At 42.6% G+C, this 17,647-nt stretch overlaps 1 protein-coding gene across 1 annotated transcript; it reads left to right on the forward strand.

Annotated features, from left to right (window-relative positions):
• Positions 1 to 15,850: 15,850 nt before the first annotated feature.
• Positions 15,851 to 17,435, forward strand: LOC132459079 (transmembrane protein 244-like). The gene is made up of 5 exons (XM_060053455.1): positions 15,851 to 15,871; positions 16,231 to 16,360; positions 16,451 to 16,576; positions 16,899 to 16,943; positions 17,060 to 17,435. Exons 1-5 carry the CDS (start codon positions 15,851 to 15,853, stop codon positions 17,152 to 17,154), a joined length of 417 nt encoding a protein of 138 aa, XP_059909438.1. The 3' UTR covers positions 17,155 to 17,435.
• The last annotated feature ends 212 nt before the right edge of the window (positions 17,436 to 17,647 follow it).

The following is a 17,647-nucleotide window of genomic DNA, read 5'->3' on the forward strand; positions in this document are numbered from 1 at the left end:
AGCAATCGATCCTAGGTGCTAGATCGCGGTCAAACGAGTGGTCGCGTCATTCGGGTCAGAGGAAAAAACTACTCACTGGGATGGATGTACGCTAAATGCAGGGAGCATCGACTGCGTGTGAGGAAAGAGGATGTGCGGTTGTTGTTAAGAGCTCGATCCCAGAGGTGTGTCACGAAGGGCGAGACGTCTCAGACGACGAAACTAACTACTAGTGTAGATAATAATATAGTGTACATAATAATACAACTAGTATTACTTTTCATACCCTGACATGTTTTGATTGTAAATGTTCCTGCAGTCTTCTTCTAAATGTCACATGATGTTGCTGTGGTGTCAAGACAGCTGATTTTATACAGGTTTCAGGTTATCCTACTTGAACCGGCAGGACGACCGCACCCCCTGCTGTATACAATCAGCTGTCTTGACACCACAGCAACATCATGTGACATTAAGAAGACTGCAGGAACTTGTCATGGTATGAAAAGTAATACTAGTTTGATTACAAGAATAATTAAGTCAATTGTTCTTGAACAAGTACAATTATTAATTCATTAAGTTTTTCATCTAGCTCATGTGGCCAGTGAAAAATATGGAGAAAAAAAAATCAGGAAACAGCACTTAACTTGTTTGGCAATTTTTTGTTTATTCAGAGTTCCACATACGGGATAGCAAAATAGTTACAGTAATAAAAAATCTTCCATTCTCAACAAAAACATGAATAGCGTGTGTTGTCGTTCTCTCAGTATTTGAAACGACAGGTTGTAAATGCACAGATAATTTCAAAATGCTTTTCTGTCGGTAACATGTCAATATTTGTACTGATTGGCCATCAGAAGTTCAGAGTTCGATAGATACATAAATTTTTTTGGTCCCATCATTTGAAATCCAATGATATTCTATCATGAAAGACTCAGAATAAGTATTCACATTTAGTTACTGAAGCCAGTTCCCTTTTTTGTTAAACACAATTCTAACTGAAAAAAGTGATAAATTTGTTAAAGGTCCCATGACATGCTATTTTATGTATTCTTTAATATAGGTATTAGTGGGCAACTAACACAGTATTCAAAGACGTTCCCTAAATTCAGCCGTGGTGCAGAGTTACAGCCACTCCGAGCCAGTCGCACATTGAGCTTCCCCCAAATGCGCTGTTTCGGTGGGCGTGTCAAGGAGGAGGGTGGGGGTGTGGCCCTGAGCAGCTTGCAGCCACCATGCGCTCTGTTTACAGTGGATGTATCGCAATGGCGAGCCGCACACAGCCTTTAGCCGTGTTCTGTAAATATTCTAGAACACACGGGAGTCCTGGAGCTCTATATCTAAATATTATCATATAGCCTACACAGATATCTATATCATATAATATATATTATCACGGCCAAAAGCTGTGTGAGCCGATATTATGAATCTCAAACGACCGCGTTGGGTTCTCCGACGTTCCTGGTTCTTCAACGTCCACATCAATGTGAATACACACACTGTAACGCAAGTGTTTCTTGTCGGTTCTTTGACGTGTCTTGTATTTCCACAACGAGACTGTCGTGGGGGTTATCTGAGCCATGGTTGAGAAGGAATTGGGGGAAAGGAACTTTGATTTGACTCGCTGAAGTACATGAACTGCGACATGCCGCCGGTTGCCGCGAGGCACCATCGCCCGGCAGCGGGCAGCCGGCAGCAGGCAGCGCGCGGTTCAGTCGACTTCAGGTTGATGTGAAAGTGGAAGAACCAGAGACGTCGCAGAACCCGACAAAGTCGTTTGTGATTCATAATATCGTCTGGAGGCGCACACAATATGTTATATGATATAGATATCTATGTATATGATATTATTTAGATATAGAGCTCCAGGACTGTAACGCAAGTGTTGTACACTTCCTTGTTATTTGGATAACCGTTCTGCTGTTGGTGTGACGTCGGACTCTCGTATCTGGTATTTCTACAACGAGACTCGTATTGGGGGTTATCTCAGCCAAGGTTGAGAATGAATTGGGGGAAGGAACTTTGGCTTTGACTCCCTCAAGAACATGAACCACGACAAGGAGGAGAAAGGGATCTTTGCCGGGCAGCGCTTATGCACCTCCGCCTCCGGCGGTGGTCCCTCAGCGGGGCTCAAGCGGGAGACATTCGCCGCCAACAATCCCTTTCTCCTCCATGTCGTGGTTCATGTGGTTCATTCTTGAGGGAGTCAAAGCCAAAGTTCCTTCCCCCCAATTCATTCTCAACCTTGGCTGAGATAACCCCCAATACGAGTCTCGTTGTAGAAATACCAGACGTGTTATGCGCCATCACACCAACAGCAGTGCCTCGCGGCAACCGGCGGCATGTCGCAGTTCATGTACTTCAGCGAGTCAAACCAAAGTTCCTTTCCCCCAATTCCTTCTCAACCGTGGCTTAGATAACCCCCACGACAGTCTTGTTGTGGAAATACAAGACACGTCAAAGAACCGACAAGAAACACTTGCGTTACAGTGTGTGTATTCACACACACACACACACACACACACACACACACACATGTGGCGCTCGCACGGTCGAGTCTCATTGGCGGGCCAACGTCTCTGGGCGGGCCAGGCAGAGTAAGGGGAGGAGCTGAGATTCCTCATGACGTCATGAGCACAGATTTCCAAATCAGCGCGCTTGAGCCTCCGTTTTTTCAAAGGCGAGCAGAACAGCTAGTGCTCGTTTTACACCAAACGCAAGTTTTAGCCACTGGGGGACCATAGGCAGGCTAGGGGAACTCATATTTATGTTAGAAAACCTCATAAATTGAGATTTTCATGTCATGGGACCTTTAAAGTAAAGTTCTGAAATTGATACACATTTGATTTACTTTTTACAGGCTTTGTCTATAAAGCCCCCCCTCATTTCTGTGTTTCTAAACTATCGTTTAAAGGAATATAACATTTGCCAAAAGCTAGAGATGTTGAGCTATGACTTTAAAGGAAACTTATGAAGGAAAAGGACAGCAAGGTGAATTACTTATGTGACCAAAAAATCCTGCCACTTCCAAGCTCGACACAACTAAACACGTCTGACCTACACTCATGCCCTGATGGCCTCTCTGAGGTGCATGTACAAATTCACTGCCTGATATGAATCTGTTGCTAGAGTGAGATTGGACTCAGCCATAAAGATGTTGCATAGTTCATATAGATCTGGATCACACGGTTTGGTCTGGCGAAAGATACATTCATTTTTGCACAGTTGAAAATCATAATCTTCAATTGGGGAAAGGAAGTCTCTTGTCCCATAGAGTTCAGGTAATGCAAACATCACGTTCGGCCGACCGCTGGGGACGTTAAGGTTTTTCGATGGCCTGATGGTGTGTGTGTTCCAGACCTGTGCTGTCATCCAACTCATCCTGTTAAAAGCAAGAATATAAAAACAGTAAATACATTAAGGAAGAACTATAAATGCATATCCAGGGCTGTTCGCTTATTTTTTTTAAGTGGTAGCACTGGTGCCAGCAAGCACAAAAATTCAGTAGCATAAAAATACATTTTGTAGCACAGTGTGAACTTGCATAACCATAACCCTTGCATTTCACTCTAATTACCTTTGAGCATGTCATCTTGGTCCATTGGCCCATAGAACAATAATATTAATATCTATATCTGTATATTGTTTATCTATACACATAATTATCATAATAATGATAAAAAAATGTAGAACATTTCCTTTTAATTAAAACCAAACTTTATACATTGAACACAGCCTATTCAATTAATTACTATACATATTTCTACAATCTAGGATAAATTAAATAGATTGTTGTGAATGTTTTTGGAGTAGTTCTTCCATGGCTTATTTCAAAATATGTCTATATAGGCTACTGTTGACTGCTCTCAGCTCTCTGCAGCTGAAGGACAAGATGTGTCCAGCCAAAGTGGCGGGTGGACTCAATAACTTAAGACTACTTTACCCAGTTTGGCGAGTGTTAATTTTGAGCCCTCTAAGCAGTGTTGTGCATCACTTATGGAAGTAAATCTGTGCCATCGGATTTTGAAAATAAAAACCCATTGAATTCTAAGCACTGAATATCTATGCATTGAAATAACGTAACTCAAAATAAAATGTTTGTATTATTGGATATTTTGAATAATTATTAGCTATTGCATATATAAACCCATGCATAATCCCATTCACAAATATATACAAGTTTTAACAATACTTGCTACACTTTTGTAGTTGATGTTATTTATTTAGTTTAATTGATTATTTATGTTTTTTCTTGAAGTGCTATTTTTTTTCATTACATACATTGCACATACTGCACCCCTGAAATATTCAATATATACGTTATAAAACAATGTACATGGGGTGAGTAGTGGTGTAAAATAATGTGATTCTGCAGTGGGAGCATTATTTGATAGAGCCAATTGGTCTATCCACATACTGTGTAACGTGCGATGGTACAGTAGGTCAGGGTTAGCATGAAGGAGACAACATGCGAGATTCTCCTCACGGTACTTTTAGTATACTATAAGCTTTTGACCATACCACACCAGGTCTCCACGGCACTATATTTAACACACAGATGGAAAGTCCGGGATTCCTGCCTACAACAAATCAGTAACTAAATAACTCATATTAGAAAGGGAGACTTCGATCGTATACAGCTGTTTATTCTAGCCGAGCGAAAGAGCACGCACTTCTTCACTGTACGTGAAGAAGAGGGAGGCGCCACCTAGTGGCGCTACATATTATAAACCTGACTGTTACAACTGTACCCCTGAAATCTTCAATAAAGACGTTATAAACCAGCATCAAAATATGCCCGTTGACTTGTGGCTAGCCTAGCTAGCCTAGTCTCCAATGATAAAGAACACCAAGGCTAACTTGGGAATCAGGCTCTATGTCCAAAATTCCGAACTACCCCTATTTTTCAATTCGACGTCCTTCTTATGTATAAGTGTCCGTTAGTATTGTCCATTGCTGAATCTTACAGAAACAACCCATACGAATGGCATATATATATATAGAAAAATGTACTCACCGAAGCACTATTACTGCTGCTGTTGCCGTTGGACATGGCAAAATCTGTTTTGCCTTCCCGCGTGAGAGAGTCAGGTATCCAACGACGCGCACACTCATTTGACCGCGATCTAGCATCTAGGATCGATTGCTCTTTCTTGGGTCCCCGGTTAACACTGAATTTCGTACACTGAATTTTGATGGTGACTTTGGCGGACTGAATTTTTGGACGTTGAAAATATTTGAGTTGAATATTTTAACGTTGAATTTTTTAACGTTGAATTTTTTAACATTGAAAAATAAAGGTGAACATGATATATTGAAAATGTATAGAGTTAAATTCATAGGCAAAAAATTAAGTTATTTCAATGCATAAATATTCAGTGCTTATAATTCAATGTGTTTTTATTTTCAAAACCCGATGGCACAGATTTACTTCCATAACAGTCCAGTTAACGGAGTTGAAGGTTAATCCCCCCAAGCCACTGCGGTGGAGAAGTGTGAGTGAGAAGAGCGCAGGGACGTTGCAGGGTCTGAATACGTAGAATATAAACTAAATCCTTACTATTATGATCAATAAAACACATTCACCTCATTTGTCTCACTGTATGCCATTAGCACTAAAGGATAACGCCGCGGCACCCGTATGCGTAAGGCCTACTTATAGTGTCCTAACCATGTAAGGAATCAGGTCATACCCAATTTAAGTCGACGTCCATTGAACAACTTGGTATCTATTATCATATGGTCTCCTATGATTGTGCCTTTGTAGGTGCTGCACCTCTCCTGAACGTCACTGAAAGTACGCTGCAAGTATATGGCGACACATTAGTGCCATAATTCACTAATGTGATAAAAGATGCATTCGGGCGTATTATATTATTCCACACGCGTAGATATTAACTGCGAGCGCGCAAATGATCTCTGCGCGCGCAAACAGCCTCTCGCGCGCACAAATTACCTCAGCGCGCGCAAAAAAGCCTCTCGCGCGTAACAGCCTCTCGCGAAAGATGTTTTTACGCTCGCTCGAATTTAATTTTGGCACTATGGGGGAGGGAACCAAGGCAGGGGGGGCTTTCCTATGATTGGCCGTTTCTGAAGCGCGATATTTGATTGACAGCCCTCCTCAGCCTTCCTCTCATTCAATTCTGAATTGTACAGTAAATGGCTGAAACGATAGTTACGTATTGTAACTCTAGATTCTATGAGTATAGGCGCAGCCTTTTAAGGCTATTGCTATTGGGTTATCCCTAGGCGTGAGCCGTAGCACTGAAAAATGTGTAATCCCCGACCACCAACAGCGTGGGCCTCAATTACGTCCGCGTGCGGCGTGCCTCAACGACGTCCGCATTTCGCAGATATAGGCTAGTCGGGCGCCTTCCTTGGGAGGTGTTTCAGGCACGTCCAGTGGGGAGGAGACCTCGGGGAAGACCCAGGACTAGGTGGAGAGATTATATCTCAACACTGGCCTGGGAACGCCTCGGGATCCCCCCGTCAAAGCTGGTCAATGTGGCCCGGGAAAGGGAAGTCTGAGGCCCCCTGCTTGAGCTGCTCCCCCCGCGACCCGACCCCGGATAAGCGGACGAAAATGAGATGAGAAATGAGATGAGTCGGGCGCCGGCGGACGTTCTGCTCCCAATAAACAGCTTTTCTTCAGCTATTTAAAGGACAATGAGGCCGACACTTAAAAGGCTGCACCTATACTCATAGAATCTGGAGTTACAATACGTAACTATCGTTTCAGCCATTTACTGAACAATTCCGAATTGAATGAGAGGAGGGCTGAGGAGGGCTGTCAATCAAATATCGCGCTTCAGAAACGGCCAATCATAGGAAAGCCCGCCCTGCCTTGGTTCCCTCCCCCATAGTGCCAAAATTAAATTCGAGCGAGCGTAAAAACATCTTTCGCGAGAGGCTGTTACGCGCGAGGCTGTTTTGCGCGCGCTGAGGTAATTTGCGCGCGCGAGAGGCTGTTTTGCGCGCGCAGAGGTAATTTGCGCGCTCGCAGTTAATATCTACGCGTATGGAATAATATAATACGCCCGAATGCATCTTTTATCACATTAGTGAATTATGGCACTAATGTGTCGCCATACAAGTAGCCTACACGTTGGTCAACTAATGCACGATAAAAGACGCCAAGTTGCTACCGTTATTTTCGATATTAAGAAGTCACTAATTTGGTCCATGAATCACGCAGTGAGACGGCTAAGTAACCCAAAAGCGCCTTCAGATCGGGTCATTGTCTTTATTCTGTGCTCCGAGGCGGGGATCTGGTCCATAAGCGTGGAACAGCGCGGTGAACCATTACAGCTTTCATAGGCCAACGGAAGACGTGTAAAACGTCTAATAAAATGTTCAGAGTCTATGTTATCACATTGGATGGAATATATATGGCTCTGGGAAAGAAGTCATGTGTCGTCGTTAGTATCAAATATCTGTGTGTTTTGGATACATTTGGGGTTTGTGAAATCTCGTCACTGAAATAAGTGCGAGTCCTAGGTGGGCCGCTAGGGGGCGATATAAGTCACAACTATAGGATTCATAGTCGCAGGTTGCTGCAGGTCCTAGATCCTTTGCACTAAACATCATATGCGAACCATGAGATGGCATTTAAAGCGAAATTAGTCGATTCAAAGGTATGGTGATAGTAATGTTGTGATCCGATCAGACCAGACTAGTGCTTTGTAAACTCCGCGGGGATAGAGTCGTCGCTCCCAAAGAGATGACATAAACAAAAGAGGCAATGTGTCATGTAGAGAGGCAGGTGCATATATTTTAAATATATAGGGCAGAATTTTATTTCCGATTATATTCAGCCGATTAAAGTAGGATTGCAGAATAGGCAACATGCCTGCTTACCTAAAGCGCCCCCACACAGCGGAGGGCTGCCTACTGTATTTGTGTATCGCTCTCAGTGCTTTGGTAATCCAATGCTAAAGTATGCAGGCAATAATGTTCAACATACTCGGAGCTTCTTTAAAATGCTGCTTTTTTCTTTTTCAGACCGTTCTTATCCATTATTTGCTCCTGTGTCTTGTTATATTTTACTCTCTGTAGGCTACTACATGATCGGGAGTGTGTGTTTCGGTATCTTCAAGTAAGATTATTAAGCTTTTCCTGCCATACGTATTCTACACATTTACGATATTACAGACCTACGAATGTGTGTTTGCTTTAGCCTACAAAACGATTGTATGATGTAAGGTAGGGAGACCAGGGACAGTTGTAACACTTTTTGCATTTTTTAGCAATAAATCAAAAACCATTTACACTGGAATAACCAATTTGTTATATTATAAACTTCAATCTGTCATCTACTGAAACATGGTATTTAAGTGTTTTTTATGAAAATATGTACAGGTTGCAAAATTGATTTTAATACAGTCTCACCCACTGTTACAACCATCCCAGTGTATAGGGATGGTTGTAACACATGTCAGGGACGGTTGTAACATGTCCAAAATATATGTAATTAGTCAATCATATACTCAATATTACTTATATTTCATGTTATTGTTATTATTAATTATTATATTTATTAGTAATGATTAATGATTATTAATGTATTATATTTATTTTTAATGATTACCTTTTCTTTTCATACTACATGACAAAAAAGAGGTGAAGCCGTCAAATTATAATGCGGAAAATGATTTAATGCGTAGAACACCTCTATTAACATAAGAATTATTACACTATATGAACACTTCACAAATTTACAAAACCAAAAAAAAGAACATTAACTCAAACATTCTCAACAAGGGAGAGAGAGGTGGTATATGAACACTTCACAAATTTACAAAACCCAAAAAAAATAACATGAACTCAAACATTCTCAACAAGGGAGAGAGAGGTGGTATATGAACACTTCACAAATTTACAAAACCAAAAAAAAGAACATTAACTCAAACATTCTCAAACATTCTCAACAAGGGAGAGAGAGGAGGTGGTGGGGGGGTTGGTAGGCCTAGTCGGTGTCACAGTCAGTGTCACAGTTGTGGCAAGTGTAAACAGCGCTACCATCTGTGCAGTCCTTGTGTGCCCAGTCTTTACAGGACCAGCACTGGAGCCAGACCTCCTTTGACCTGGAATAGCTCTCCAAGCACACAATACAACATTGCTGATCCTCATCCTCAGATGAGTCCTGATTTTTGGGATTTCGCTTCTTGGGTTCTGATTTTTTTTTGTTGCCCAAATTATTTTTTCTTTTAGCTGCTGCAGACCCAGCTTTTTCAGCCTCTAATTGTGCCCTCACAGGACTATCTGTGAGGACAGTGGTTTCTCTTCTTTTCCTGCCCTTTGTTGTCTGTTTTCTTGGGCCAGCTTTTGGGTATGGACGGATGGACACAGGTGAAAATGTTGCGTCAGCAGAGGATGATGGCTCCTCACATGGTGTTACAGGGGAGGATGCCACCGTTGCCACATCAGTTGATGGAGTAGGCCTAGTGGAGGTAGATGGAACCTCTGGTGTCACTGCTGGCATTGGGCGGTCTGTGACTAGGGATGGTGCAAAGTCACTGTCACTGAAAATGTCCCTTTTAAAAGGCCAAATTCCAGTGCATCCAAACCTTGCCTGAATATTTGCCGGTGAAGCAGCACGGGGAAGGGCACTCTTCACAATGCCTGGGAGGTCATAAATGGTCATTGTGACTCCTGGATGTGCTTTCATCCAGCTGTCACAGCAGCTGTAAACCAGCCTCTTCAGTGGCCCATATACGCTGCGATCCAAGGGCTGCAGCTTATGGGAACAGTGTGGGGGGAATGAGAGGAGGACGATGCCATGGCTCCTGCAAAAATCAATCCCCTCTACAGAAAGGTGGGAGGCATGGTTGTCCAGAATTAGAAGCACTTTTGACTCCAGTGAGGACTTTGAATGAGTCTGGAAGTGCTTGAGGAAGACCAAAAAGTCCTCCTGTTGCATCCACCCAGACCCATTTGCTGTCCCGATACAACCAGGAGGGCCATTGCTGATAAAGTGAGGGTGGAATTTTTTCCGGGGGAAGATCAACATCGGTGGGATGGGTACATGGCGGAATCCCAAGGCATTCACTGCACATGCCAGTGTAACTAATGTCCCCCGTTCTGCAGAGGTGACTGCACCAACCTGCTTGATACCCTTTCTGGCCACAATTTTTTCAGGGTTTTGCACAGTGGTGATTCCTGTATAGAAAAATATCATTTTATTTAGTGCTTTTATTCAGTAATGCTTTTATTTTGTTTGGCTGTGAGCCTATAGATAATTTCCACCACACCTGTTTCATCCATGTTCCATATATCCTGTGCAGCAAATCTGTGCTTCTCCAGGACAGAAGAAACGTTGTTTTTATTAAAACTTGTAGCCCGTGAGAGGCTTGTGGCCTGAGGGCTTCTAATGGAGAGAGTGGGGTGCCTTTTCAAAAATACAGTGAACCAGTCGGCTCCAGCCATCCCATTCTCAGCCCAGGTTTCTGGGTACCTGCACCCGAAGTTCTTTGCCAACTCATAGGCAAACTTCCGGACCTAAAATTAGATAAATTGTTATATTTATTGTAGGCCTATAGTTATATGTATTGTAGGTATAGATATTGTTATTTATACTGTAAACATTTAAGTTAGTTCAATTAGTTCTAGCCTACCTCCTTTGGGCTCAACCCATAATATAAATCAGCTGCCTGCTTCAAATAATCTGATATGAGGAGCTCCTGCTCTAGAGAGAAAACCCTTTTTGGAGTCCAGTATCCAACTCTGGGATGTGTTTGGCCCTGGCTCTTCTTCTTGTAAAATCGATACAGGGTCACATGGCAAATGCCATATGATTTGGCCACTGACCTTACTGACTTTCCCTGTGTAATATCATTGGAGGCCCTCTCCAGCAAAGGAAATGGGACTCCCCTGTTTGTCTTCCTCTTTCTGATGTTTGGCATGCTTTAATGTTAACTCAGGACTCAGATTCAAAAGCTGTGATGCACATGAAACATTTAAGACATAGGCTACCACTCAACAATGATCGACAAGGAACACATGGCAGGAACAAGGAAGTAGCCTACAAAACACTAAACAGGAAGTAAACAATGGGAAACAGGATATGTATTATTGTATGTATGAATTAATATTATAATTATTATTATTATTTGCAATGCACAGTGTACATTTTACTTTTAACTTGCACATTAATACCAACATCTGCATCTCTATACCTAACCCTAGCTAGTTTTTAAAATATAAATGAAACTTTGTTCGTCATACTGGGACGGTTGTAACAGGGCGTTACAACCGTCCCAGTATGACGAACCATGTTTTGATCTCATGTCAACTGGCTTGACTGCTAGTTTGACACTCGATAGCCATGTATATTTTTAGCTTACTGTTACGTATTTTAAGAATCTAAGCTACCCACACATAGACCCAATGAAGCAGGACCAAACATATAAGCCGTAAATACTATACATAGCCACAAGGGGAGCAAGACCTTATTGAAGGCTGCTCCAGCCACAGATAGCAGCGCTTTTATATATACGAAGAAGCCGAAGCCAGTACGGCACCCCGGCCACGCCCACTAGGCCACGCCCACTTGACGGTCGCTACCTGAGGACACGAGGTGGGGATCGCCAGAAGAGTTCAATAGGTAGACGGGCAGAGAGCCCCCGGCCCTAAGCCCGGGGGCTTGAAGTAGATCACAGTATTTTCCTCTCACACGTGTTCTACACGATTCCTAGAATTCCCTCCGTATAGCTTCACTTACCATGCCGAAACATGCCGACGACTTTATAATAAATGAAGTGAGTTAAAGCAACCCGGGATTGGACAACTTTCTTCGAGAATATGCAATAGATGGTGACCCCCGACGTTTGGAAGAAAGTCCCGAGAATCCCGGCGGGCGCGACGCTAAAACAACTTCAACAGGCCCGCACGTCTGAGGTAAGTAGAACTCTTTGTCTTAAAGATTTAATCTGAAATAGGATTGGTTATAAGAACATTTAGGTGTAAGTTTGTTTTAGCCACCGTCCGGTCGTGCTGCTCCAGAGGCCTAGACCTCGATTTAAAAAGCATAACAACACGCGGTTGCAAGAACACTGAAGGCCCAACCTCCCCCTTTCTTCACACTTGAGTTGTTTTTAGTACTCGTCGTTAACGATCATTCTTGGTACTGGTTGAGAGGTGAAGCCAGGGCCGGCGATAAGGGGTGAAAGGTGATGACGATTCAGGGGGCCCACAGCTCAGGGGGGGCCCACAAAAAAAAAAAAAATTGTTTATTTTAAATTATCATTTTATCACCAGCCCATAGTACCCCCCCCCCCCCCCCCGTCAACAATTCAGCGCAGGGGGGCCCATCAGTAAATCTTGTCTAGGGGCCCAGGGATTGTAGCAACGGCCCTGGGTGAAGCCCTCCACTATCGGTCTCTGTATAGATCGGGCCAAAATATATGTTAACGAGAGTTATCTTTCACTTCTCCGCTGAGGCCGGCACGGTCTGTGTTCCTAAGCAGTAGCACCATAGCGGACGTTCGGAGTGTATACTATCTTATCTGCCAATCCGCTAAATGCCACCCTAGACTGCATGCTTCATTTTACATTCAAGTCTGTTGGTATTTTGTTATTAAAGACGATGAATTATTAAGGTAAAAGACCCTCCAGGCCCCCTACACACGTGTACCCCCCCCCCCCCCCCCCACCCTTTGTCCCAGTCTTCACAGGTCCGGTAGTCAGACCCCCCACCCCCCCCCATCCTTTTGTCCCAAGTCCGATCGTCAGATCCTCCCCACCCCACCCTTTGTCCCTGCAAACATTCTCTTCCCCTACCCTTCCTCATTCATATTGCTTAAAGAAGATCGGGAACGGTGGGACGGGGGCTTCGATTTAACTAACAATAGAGAGGCAAGTGACCTCGCTGTTGTTGGTTGGGTTGAGGTTCTTGTCTTATTGTTCTTTCTTCCCCTTGCCCCCTCACACCCTCACACCTAGCCATGTGTTGGCCTCTTCAGGCCTTTGCAACCCAAGCAGTGATGGATGCCCGGCATTCATGGTTTTAACCGGTGCCCAAGGCGGGAGTTAGCTCAACTGCTGTAGTACAATTACAATAACATTTGTTTCAACCGATAACTCCTGAATTTTTCTTTTAGGTTCAGTTTTTGTTTTGTTTATAGAATATCACCATATATTTAATACCCAGATGTGCATAATTGTTGTAAGTTTGGATGACTCTTTATTCTACCTAGTTTAGCAGAAGGTTGAATTAATGTATCGATTTGATGTTGACCAACAAAAAACTAGATTAAATGGTGAATGTCCCGAAGTTAAGCCGGGACCACCATAGGTATTATTTAAATGGTGAAGGACTGAAGTTAAGCCGGTCCACCATAAGGTGAATGTCCCGAAGTTAAGCCGGGACCACCATAGGTATTATTTAAATGGTGAAGGACTGAAGTTAAGCCGGTCCACCATAAGGTAAATGGTGAATGTCCCGAAGTTAAGCCGGGACCACCATAGGTATTATTTAAATGGTGAAGGACTGAAGTTAAGCCGGTCCACCATAAGGTAAATGGTGAATGTCCCGAAGTTAAGCCGGGACCACCATAGGTATTATTTACATAGGAGTGAATCAAAGTGTGGACAACATCAAATGCGAGCAATAGGTAGAATAAATGAAGATTAGGTCATCCAATATACATAGTTAGTGTAGGACAATCGGGTAGTATGATGAAGGTGACTGTTATTATGAGATACGGTTAACACAGAAGTGATATTGAACATGCACATTTTAACATTGTTATTTCCCTTTTACATCTTTTTGGTTATAGCAACTTGGTTGCACTACGATGTTGTTAGCTTTGGTTGTTATTCAATGTGCATGGCTGAAGCAATGCGCAAGGAGGGATGTAGTGTGAAATTAAATCAAAGTAGATACTGTAAAACAATTCAAATTAGAATTCATGGAAATATGTTTTTGAACAACTAACTGCTGTACATGAGTTTGTATTTCTGCAATAGAAGCAAAAAGTTCCAGAACCAGATGCAGACACACCCGGAGCCTACAAACTACCACCGCCGAGCAAGGACTAACAGTCACATGAGGAGATCAAATAACAGCAGGATTTGAATCGCTCCGGATGGGTTGGTGGCCAGGGCGCTGGTATGATTACAATCCCTCAGGTTAGAATTGGCAGAGAACTCCGGCATTAATGACCCTTTCACAGGATGGATGGAGAATATGTTTGGGAGGTGGAAAGGCAGAATCCAGTAAGTGCCCGTCGCGGGAATAAATGCAGAGACCGTGTTAATTGTCACCGGCTGCCGTTGTATTCCCTGCGCACGAGGGCTACTGCATCTGCTGATCACCACAGCAGTGGGCGCTACAGAAGTGCCAAGTGCCATTCAGGCTTACATTACCTGAGGGGCCCGACCCTATCCAGCTGTAATATCTAGAATAGTCACACCTATACTATTCTAGTAGAATCGACTGTATTTAAGATAATCAATGTTATTCAAGATTTACTTGAATAACACATTTTAAAACAACCATACCAGACTATGTTTGTTATTGTGTAGTGTTGCTTGGTTGCGAGTGCAACCCGTTATTTCTGAATCGCTGCATTGATAATGGTACTGTTGATCTTCCTTGAGACGGTTGTTTTACAGGCCAACTGTTACTGACACGACGACGACGGAGAACCTGTTTGGAGGCTCCCATGATGTAGGAGTAACCTCTCTGAGTTGAGCCCTTGACAAGGAGGGACGAGTCTTGGGTTCATGAATTACAGGCCCGACGGCGACAGAAGAAACAATGGCTACGATAATAACAACGCCCAAAACCACCCACATGCAACAGCAAACCAATGCACGAAGATCACCTGAACCACCCGAATCCATGCTAGGCTATCAATAATCTTGAATCTTTTTAAATTGTATTATGACTACCAATTTTTACTTTACTTTTGCACATGATGAAAATTGTATGACCTTGTAGCACATGACCAAAAGTATTAGCTCAGGATTTCTATGAATAGTTTTGTTTGTGTGCTGTTTGGCCATGTGATTGTATGATAACACGATTTATGTTCATTGTTGTATTGTTAAATAATGACCTGTATTCCCAATGAGACCCACAAGGTGAATGCCGTCTCAGTATTATGAGCGCGTTGTGGTTTTTTCCTCTATTCAAGAGTCGTTCCCACACGGTTGATGGTGTTGATGATTGATCCTAATTTGACTATGTTTTCGGTGTGGTAAATGGTGTTTATGATTTAAAATATTATTGTATGGTCATCTAAAATGACCAAGGAGGGATTGTTACGTATTTTAAGAATCTAAGCTACCCACACATAGACCCAATGAAGCAGGACCAAACATATAAGCCGTAAATACTATACATAGCCACAGGGGGAGCAAGACCTTATTGGAGGCTGCTCCAGCCACAGATAGCAGCGCTTTTATATATACGAAGAAGCCGAAGCCAGTACGGCACCCCGGCCACGCCCACTAGGCCACGCCCACTTGACGGTCGCTACCTGAGGACACGAGGTGGGGATCGCCAGAAGAGTTCAATAGGTAGACGGGCAGAGAGCCCCCGGCCCTAAGCCCGGGGGCTTGAAGTAGATCACGGTATTTTCCTCTCACACGTGTTCTACACGATTCCTAGAATTCCCTCCGTATAGCTTCACTTACCATGCCGAAACATGCCGACGACTTTATAATAAATGAAGTGAGTTAAAGCAACCCGGGATTGGACAACTTTCTTCGAGAATATGCAATACTTGCAAAACAGGGATTCTAATAATACTTGTTTGAATTCGTAGACATTTTATCTTTGAACAGCATCCAAAAAAGAACATCGGGAAGAAAAGTGTTTTTTTTACCTCAAAAACAGACTTTGCTTTATAGCGCCCCCTGTAGGTTTAAAATGCGACTCCCGTTTTCGCAAGTAAGGAGGGAAACTAAATGTGCACAAGCACAGTGAGTTTCGTCATCATAGCTGGTTTCTGATTGGGGGAATTCACAGTGTTACAACCGTCCCCTGTTACAACTGTCCCTGGTCTCCCTACCTTCTGTGGTAGAATCTGACTACAATTTTTTCAGAATGTAGAATGTGTAGTTTGGACAACAAAAATTTGAATGATTGAATTAATTCTGCTACATTATTTAAGTTTATATTTAATTGAACATTTTTTAATTTGTAAGCATCTACTGAAGTAATCGTCATGGTCCTTTCCTGTTTCATATCTCTTCCACTTATCCATCATTATTAGTTAATTTGTGGATCCACCAAGAATTTACACCTAGCAAACAGTTGCTTTAATCTCTGAAACCAATCGAAACTCAATAAACACTACACTCAGGTTGGACCACTTTGATGGCCTCATCCCGTTTGACTTCAAGACCGGGCCCGCCGACTCAAACTCCAAATACTTGGGTGAGCACAGAGGAACACAATGACCAAAACAAGTCTGCCCTTCAACCCCCTGATGTCCTTATACTGTCTCTCTATCTGGTTTTCCTTTAGTCAACCTGCTGTCTATGGAGCTCACCTACTTCTCCTGTGGCCTGCTGTTTGCTGCTGTGGTGAGAAGATGGGTTTGGGACTACGCACTGACCGTCACCTTTCTGCACGTTCTTCTCACCAGCTTAGGTGAACCCAAAATAAGATGAGGTTACACTTTATTCATTCAGGAATGTAAGTTCAGGCTCTACCGCAGCAAAAGAACACTGCTTATCTAAAAGACAAGATCAAATGAGAATATAATGAAGAATATCCACAATAATATCCATCCATAATATGTATAAATCTATTGACGAAACAAAGCTAATAAAATAAACAAATGGATAATTCAATTAAATACAAACCAATGAATTAAAAACATCAAAATATTTGCATTTACAGGTACCAACACTCAAATGAATGACGGTTAAGTACATGGTGTGTGTGTGTTGTTTTTATTATTGTTTTGCAGTGATGTTGGAGTTCCCCACAGTGTGGCAGTGGTGGTTAGCGCTAGGTAAGACAAATGCAATAACCTGGAGAACTATCTGTAAACATGAGAACCGTTTGATTTATGTTTAATCAGTGATTGTCTTGACATTCAAACGTGTTTTCTCTTGCTTCTTGGTACAGGTAGTGGCTTGTTTCTCATGATCTGCAATGGACAACTGATAGCCTACTTCACCTGTCGTGGGGACCACAGCTACCCCTCCTTTGGTAGTTACTGACGCTTCGGGAAAGAGATAACACTCACTGCCTGTTTCTACTTATCAGTCTGTACAGCGTTAAACCTTCTGATATCCCTTTTTGGTAAAGGTGATGCTCTATGTCTGTAAAAATATGAAATAATACAATAGTAATAACATAATTGAGTTTTATGGTCCGATGCTATTATCCAAAGCAAGTCCATTAATTCCTAGCATGGGGGGCCCAGTAGGAAATATGAGTATGAAGCAGAGAACTAACGTAGGCCAAATGTAGGACTACTTGGAAGAAGTGGATGTTGCAATAAAATTAATTTGTGTATACATAATTAAAAATTTTACAGTTTTCTTTCATTATGTTATCAACGTAATACTCTCAACATATAATGAACAAAGGAAGAAATACATTTGCAATGAAACAAATGAATATTCATCCTGTCTGCTGAGACCAGTGTTGAGGAGCCGTTTGATTGAAGCATCTGGAGGCCTATGGAAGCGCCTCTGCCTCCTCACACTC

Source organism: Gadus macrocephalus, chromosome 6 (genome assembly GCF_031168955.1).
Source record: "Gadus macrocephalus chromosome 6, ASM3116895v1".
NCBI classification, from domain to species: domain Eukaryota; kingdom Metazoa; phylum Chordata; class Actinopteri; order Gadiformes; family Gadidae; genus Gadus; species Gadus macrocephalus.

Bases quoted from the DNA above. Each gene is read 5' to 3' on its own strand.
- LOC132459079 (XM_060053455.1), top strand. From the start codon at position 15,851: ATGCGACTCCCGTTTTCGCAA. The intron at 16,361-16,450 runs GTGAGCACAGAG...GTTTTCCTTTAG, and splicing joins CTCAAACTCCAAATACTTGG to TCAACCTGCTGTCTATGGAG. The intron at 16,944-17,059 runs GTAAGACAAATG...TTCTTGGTACAG, and splicing joins GCAGTGGTGGTTAGCGCTAG to GTAGTGGCTTGTTTCTCATG.